We start from the raw sequence: 7,367 nt of genomic DNA on the forward strand, positions 1-7,367 counted from the left end.
GAAGAGATTAAAAAAAGAAGAGAGACTAAAGAAAAGAAAGAGATTAAAAAAAGAAAAGAGATTAAAGAAAAAGAAGAGATTAAAAAACGAGAAGAGATTAGAGATAAAGAAAGAATAGTCGAAGTGAGTGATATCACGAGCTTGGAAAAATGCGTGGAAGCTGTAAAAAATGTGGAAATAATACATGGCAAAGCTTTAAATGATGTTACCCAGCGCATGGTTACAATGGAGACGAATGTTGGATATTTGTTTGAAAAAGTGGACGATATGCAAGCAACCGAGAAGACAAGTGACGTCAATATTAACAAACTTGTTGCAAAGGTGCAAGGAATTGAAACGGATATGGAGAAAATTGGACAAGCAATGAACAGACTGCTCGATGACAGGGAAAAACAAGAAACGGACATCAGCGTACGAGCGTTCAAATAATAAAATAAAACTAATTGAAGTATTATTCATCTTTTAATAGTTAAATAGTATTTAAGTCTAGATTATGTAAGAACATCTCGTGTTTAACATAATTTACTTGAGTTATTGTACTGATTAAGATTAATAATGATACCGACAGACATTACTGGAACAAATAGAATTTCTAAAAACTGTCAAAGCAAATAAAGAGGATCTCGAAGATGCTTTGGCTGACAAAGCGGATACTCATATTGTGAACAGAAAGGTAAAGACTCACAAAATCCCATGATCCACTAGTTATCGGTGCAGATCAAAATACTAAAAAAAATTCGTACAGGTATCACACGATAAATTTGATGCTGCCTGCGACGATCTCGCTCGTGGTCTCGAGGAAGCCATCGACAAATTGAGCAAGCAAGAATCGATCTGGCAACAAGCGCTCGATGAGGTGCAGAATGAAATCGCGGCCAAGATGGATAAAGACGAGATGATGCCGTTGAAGGATTTTGTGAACAGTAAGTTAAAATCGCTTCAAGAGAAGTTGAAGATTATGATTGAAGCAAGGCGGGAGATCGAGGCTGCAGGAACGAAGAAGCTGCTTAGGTATACACGTCAGGCTCGCAAATAAGACTTCAACGTGCACAACATCGACCCCTGTCTCTTTTATTCAGAGATGTTCAGTGTATATCGTGTGACAAGGATGTTGTAATGAGGACAGAGGAGATCGGTAGATTTTACCCTGAACCATTACCATGCACCACCAGCGTGAAGCCCTATCTAACGTACGAGTTGGACAAAGTCAGAAAACAGCAGAGAAAATTGCCTTACAGTAGAAATATGATCCAATTTGAAGCGGCAATGCAAGAGCAGGCCAAAAAGATGAAAGTAAAGGAAGAGATGCTCGCGAGGACTCCTAGGTAATCGATATTATTTTGTCCGAACGTAGAATCTCGAGAAAATATTATCTACATCTCGAAAAATTAACATATTCTTAACTGACATTAAGAAATATTAATATTTGATGCGATATTGAGATGCTCTTTTCTAAAGGGAAAAATCCCCGAGGTTGTTTTTTTCCCGGTACTGCAATTGTATACTTAACAGCTTCCGGAATATTTAAGTAATACAATGATAAATGTTATTTTTGGAAGTTTGATAAGTTTGATATACTAGAGATCATCTCTGCAATCGGTATTGTGGCGGGAGTCACACGATCACTACTCCTCAGCAAAGGGTCATGCGAACGGGGCATTTCCTTACTCAATGGGGACCCGAAGCGATACAATTAACGGACGGTTTGATGAGGGGGAAAGACGGTCAAATGTATCGCAGTCGGCCCATGCCGGGTAAAGATGTCTGCGAGCCACATTGCTGGGAAAGTCAGATTAGCGAGGAAACTGCACCCTCGGTGAATATCAAGATGATCTAGCCATCATAAGTAATTCACATATTCATTTCGCGAAATGATATACTATTCCACTCTCACAATTCTCTCAGGAATGTACTTCGACAGCGCCTCGCAAATCTCTGCCGTCCCGACGAAATAGCGCTGGAAACCGTGAGTGAATAATACAACACTTTGTATTCAGAGAGTTTACCGTATTTGACAAGTTATCGTATAATTAAATATGCTTAAATACATTACGTAATTATTACAATTGTTATCGTTGTTACGTGATCCGTATACATTTTTCATTTTCTTTTGTCGTGAATTACAGAAAAGTAAAATTTAAGAAAACTGCAAAATTCAAAAGAACTGAAAGTATTGGAACTGGAAGAGCAATCGGTATGTTACATGTGTTAAGGAAACTTAAATCATGTTTAACATATTGAAAATTTTAAGCTTATTATGCAATTTTATTTAAATAAATTACAATGTTTGACTCGGCACAGACGGAAATGCGCCAAGTGATATCTTGACAAGAAAATAACGACCGTCCGCCACTTGTTCCAGTTGGACTTCAAGATGAAATTACCTTATACAAAACTAACGAAGAGATAAAAGTAGAATAAATTAAATAATCCGAAAAATATACAAAGCACAAAGGAAATTTACATAACTGGTATAATTCAATTGATATTAATAGCTTTTATCACTTTGTGGAAACGATACGCATTGCACATTCTTGTAAAATTTTGTGCACAAAATTTTTTATTCTCGCGTAAAAAGATTTTCTTGGGTCATTTGACTGAAAAGATGGCAGAAGTGCGGCTGATCAAACTGGAGGTATTAATTATTTTATTATTAAGAGAACTTTCCAGAGTACACAAGATTACTTAGTGAAGTCGATTTGGAACATCGGTGGTTTGCTTGTTGAAACAAAAATATTGAATCGCACTTGACGTTTACGGCCGTACAGATGACCGCGTCAGAATATTGCACATCGTCGTCCGAGATCCCTTTTCATGTAAAGGATTTACGTGCACAGCGCTCAAGATATTTATTGGACTCGCTCCGCTTTTGCTAGACCTTACTTTACGTATCCTACAAACGAGAACTATGCGCGCTAGTATAATTATTTATAATAATATATATTTATGTATATATTACGTAATCTAAGAGCTACTTCATACAAATTTCAAGGTACAGGAAGTATCTACAAGTTAGTCTACCATATAATTTACGCACTGCCTCTCGACGAGTAATATTAATCTACGTGTACGGAGAATTACTATAGGTTACAGCTCTATGATCTCGCAATTGAATTAACGGCGCACGGAAACTTGGTCATACTCAACGACACAAGGTAATAAATATAATAAGAGAAATAAATATATATAGATTACAGTTTCAATAATCGGGCTATAGAGACAATATAATGTCTTAAACATTAACATATATGGATATGCATTATCGATTACAGTTAATAATACTGGCAGCTTAAAGTACGACGCATGAATTACACTCAACCTAGTTAGACGCGAAAGTAGAGAGTGCTTCGCTCGTTATTCAAGTATTTCCGCGGAATTTAAACATCTGCTTAAAAAAAAATCTAATGCCTCGCTTCTTCGTGTACACACCGATTAAACAGTTAAATGACGAAACAAGACTGTGACAATTTTTACAACACGCGGCTGGCACTCGCTACTTCTCGCCGCAGGTTCCCTATGTCACTACTTAATATTAAGCAAAATCTGTTTGCTTGCGCGGCCAACGAAAATTCGCTCACAACCTCTGCGAATCGAATTTCTAACTCGAAAAATTATTGTAACACCACGGACGTCTCATTATCGCGTCTGAGTGACGCGTCGTTGCTGATTCTACGTAATAATAATAGCAAGTTCAATTATTTTATTATCGTTATCGCGTGCAATCGCGCGAGAGCGCCGACGCGCACGCGGACAAGGGGAATTAAGTAACAGATCACAGGTGAAACTAGGCTATCGCGGTAACAAATTAATATCACATGAAAAAATATGTATCGGTTGCATCTTATCGCAAAAATCTCCCGCGAGTGTCCCCGTAGACTCTCGGACGGATGACTCGTAGAACGAGCCACCGACGGTTTAGACTGTCTGATCAATATCATCTTTCTTTTCCCACTGTCCCTACGTTTCCGACAATACCGTCGTTTTGCGACGAAAACATTCGTCGCTATTTTCTTGGACTCGCGATTTTTTCACCAAAAATTACACGGAACCTTCGCCCCGCCCAACGCAATCGAGCCAACTGACTGTCGTACGCTCGCTTATCGTTCTAAGCCTATTTAATTACTTATCAACGACAAGACGGACAACTAAACCCTGACTAAATGATTACGATTAGAAGTAAAGTTTGGCATTTTACTCGCGCTCGCCGCGCGTATCCAGTCTGCAACCTTACGCTCCATGCCCCTCGACTGGATATTAGGATTAGGTTTACTTTGGCTTTCGGCTCGCGCCACGTCGGGCTGCTTCTACGCGGCACTCTGTGTGAATCTAAACGCGCGCGTGTCTAAATACGCGCAGCTTTCCTTGTCACTTAAATTATACCATTTCGTAAAACAGCGTTTCTGATCCCATTTGAAAAGATTTCTTTTGTAGAATCCGCATAGGAACCGCGGATTCGAGGAACAACCGGGAAAAAACGGTTCCTTGAGTACGTTCTCGCGTATCCCGCTCAGAATCGTCGATCCCGCGCTCGTTCGAGTTATTGACGGTCATCACTGCATCGAACGATATAATTCGTATCCGTTTCCAATTTCGTTCTTCGGACTCCCGCCACGATACGTCGGCTTCTATATCGTGCCGCGATGTATGCGTCTGCCTATGAGGTAGGTTTGCGCGATGTTTTGAGGAAGACGAAGCGTGTGGACACCGATCTTTTACGCTTTCGAGTCCGGGAGGAAAAGGAAGAGGGTTGGGATGAAGCGTTCGCCGTCCCTACCGTTTCTACAATTTTATTGTGCAAGAAAGACCTGGACTCGGCTATAGACGTGCGAGAAAATTAAGTGTTGTCGAAAAGACGACGTTTGTGAGCTGGTATCCTCACTTGGAGCGACCTGAGATTCCACATACAGTTTAACACTGGCCTCTCGCAAGAAATTGCACAGACCCGGACGTTCTCGTCTAATCGATCGCATTGTGTTGAGCAGCCTCGCTCAGTCACCGTTTGTATTTTTTGTACTGTACTCAAACTCCCCCTAACATTTCGCGGCGAAGCGGTATTCCCCGTCAATGCCATTATTGTCCATTATCTCTGGCGCTCTTCGTGCGGAACGGTTCATTCGACCAGAATGCGAATTGATACGGAGGATCCCGCGGAAGTCAACCACGTCCCGCGGACGCGAGGAAGGCTCCCTCGTTCGAGAATAATATTTTCTACATCTCGTCTTCGCGCTATCAAGCTTATCGTTCATTGCGGCCGCGCGCTTTGGCATTCGCCGGGGGGTGAAAAAGTAAACGGATTATCAAAAGAGCTATACACAGCGCCTTAAATGGCGCTACGATAGATGCGCTACAAAAGCTGAACTATGACCGGATGCAGGAGACACATGTGCTCGGCACCGCGTATCGGAAGACGATTCACGCTGAAATGACGGACCATTTCCGGTATGTTTTCGAACGGTTTGCTGAACTGCCCCAGGATATAAGCGTTCAGCTCCTCGTTCTTCTGGATGCGCATATGCATGAAGCCGCGGGCGCTCCTGAAACAATTGCGACAAGATTATATGAGTCGTGGCACTCGCAAGAATCCGTCATGTTCAATGAACGTTAATTCGATCGCCAATTATCGGATATGTAAGTTTGCGTGCCACTTACTTCAGGGATAGAGAATAATCTTGTTTGGTCGACTCGCTGTTCCTCACCAGATAGCTACCTTCTTGGTGAACTCGCAGAAGACCCTCCGCCTCGATGCGCGTGATAGAGCCGTGATACCAACTAAATAAAAAAAATGTCTAGTGAGAGGGAGGTCCAGGTTCAAACCCTGGCTGGGGTAAATTTGTCGCAATAGATAAAAAAATTAAAATCACTCAGACACCAATCAAAGACATCCTGTCTTGGCTCTTGTGTCCTCTATTCTTTCAAATTGTGATTTCACGTCAGGGCCTTATGAAAATTTTATTGTTAAAAAAATCCCTCTTGAAATATCGCGCCTTAATCCGCGAAGTTTTGGCATCGCGAAAATTTCGCCGAATGTACTTTCTCAAAACTCAAAGATGAACAAATACAAACGCGTGTTCTCTTGCGAAAATTAACGCGCTTATCAGCGGTATTCGAGTCGGTTGAAACGTGTACATTAGCGGTAACGCCACGAAAATCCGCGCAAAAATAGAGTGATTTTGAAGCAGCACGGTGAGGGGCGATAAAACACTCACCCTTGCCTCTCCAACGGAAGCTCCACGTCAACCAGATCAGCCGATATCCGAGCGGTGCTGATTTCCAGCGGTAAGCCGAGGCTCAGGCCACCGGGTTTCTTCGGCACCAATTGACCGCCTGGGTTCCCGCCACTCGTCCCCGCCGCGTTACTACCGGCATCCAGATTCAGAGTCATCTTCGGACGCGCCAGACCGCCGCCTGAAATGAGTCACCCCGACAGTGAGACGCATCGTGGAGCTCCCGCCAGTAAACACCGATGATATACCGACTGCGTACGGAGTTGTCGGCGATCTATCGTCGCAAGTTTTACGATCCCTTAATAATTGTTACAAATCAGAACTTGGATACGTCGAAATTTATCCAAGTCACGGATTAAGCTGCATCTAAGAAAAATTGTTACGGGATTATCGGTATTGTTTTGTCACTACCTTTCGTAATAAACTAATGTTGATAATCCGGCGACAATCTTTCGCGCACGATGCTTTACGTAAGATTAATGTCTCTTCTTAAATAATAAGATGGAAAAAGATAGGGAGTCGACTGAACTCTGGTTAACAGTTAACCGACGTTTGTGAAGCTGGCCCTTAATATTATTAAAATAATACGTTGAAAACTTGCTGTGCAATTATAGCATTAAAATGAGATGAAGCATTAGCATGACCTGCGTATTTGACGAGTGTTAAGACATAAAACCGCTTTCTAAAATAATCTTTTTTTGAAGGTGGCGGGGCATTCTAAAACGTTTGTTCGTGCCCAATTTTTTATAGTTACACGACTTTTTACTTTGGTAGTATCAGGGTCGTGGGCTCGTCGCGGACGATAATGATCGACGAAGGACGCGCTCCGTATCGAGGAAACGCCCCTGAATACAGTAGGACGCTAATTTCATTTGTTGGCGCAATCTCTTAGCGGTTGACTTCTCGGACGCGGTACATGACGCAGGTAAAACAAAATTCCTCTGACAGGTGTAATGTCGAGTTAGCCTCTTTCGCGGCTTAATGTGCCCGAAGGGCACGCCGGAGTGCTTTCGTCTGCACGCATACACATGCAGATATTTACGATGTCTCTCGGGAGGAAAAAAAAAACAGGATTAGATTATAAGCGAGGTGTCTGCATTTACGGAATTGTCAGACGTAAAAGGATTTTAGCGAATTGAGTCC

General features: G+C 42.0%; 2 protein-coding genes across 2 annotated transcripts in view; one reads left to right on the forward strand and one right to left on the reverse strand.

Moving 5' to 3' along the window:
* Window positions 1-1,837, forward strand: part of LOC105562312 — a 4,329-nt gene extending 2,492 nt beyond the window's left edge. Inside the window, exons 7-11 of the mRNA XM_012013053.1 lie at window positions 214-411; window positions 569-673; window positions 746-1,011; window positions 1,080-1,325; window positions 1,582-1,837. Coding sequence (XP_011868443.1) covers window positions 214-411; window positions 569-673; window positions 746-1,011; window positions 1,080-1,325; window positions 1,582-1,837 — 1,071 coding nt within the window. The remainder of the gene's footprint in view (window positions 1-213; window positions 412-568; window positions 674-745; window positions 1,012-1,079; window positions 1,326-1,581) is intronic.
* Window positions 1,838-2,237: 400 nt separating this feature from the next.
* Window positions 2,238-7,367, reverse strand: part of LOC105562300 — a 32,559-nt gene continuing 27,429 nt past the window's right edge. Inside the window, exons 5-7 of the mRNA XM_012013043.1 lie at window positions 6,207-6,405; window positions 5,650-5,769; window positions 2,238-5,534 (exon numbers count right to left, since the gene is read on the reverse strand). Of these exons, the coding sequence (XP_011868433.1) occupies window positions 5,345-5,534; window positions 5,650-5,769; window positions 6,207-6,405 (509 nt within the window). The 3' untranslated portion in view covers window positions 2,238-5,344. The remainder of the gene's footprint in view (window positions 5,535-5,649; window positions 5,770-6,206; window positions 6,406-7,367) is intronic.

Source organism: Vollenhovia emeryi, unplaced genomic scaffold (assembly GCF_000949405.1).
Source record: "Vollenhovia emeryi isolate VEMERY1.0 unplaced genomic scaffold, V.emery_V1.0 DF939191.1, whole genome shotgun sequence".
NCBI lineage: Eukaryota > Metazoa > Arthropoda > Insecta > Hymenoptera > Formicidae > Vollenhovia > Vollenhovia emeryi.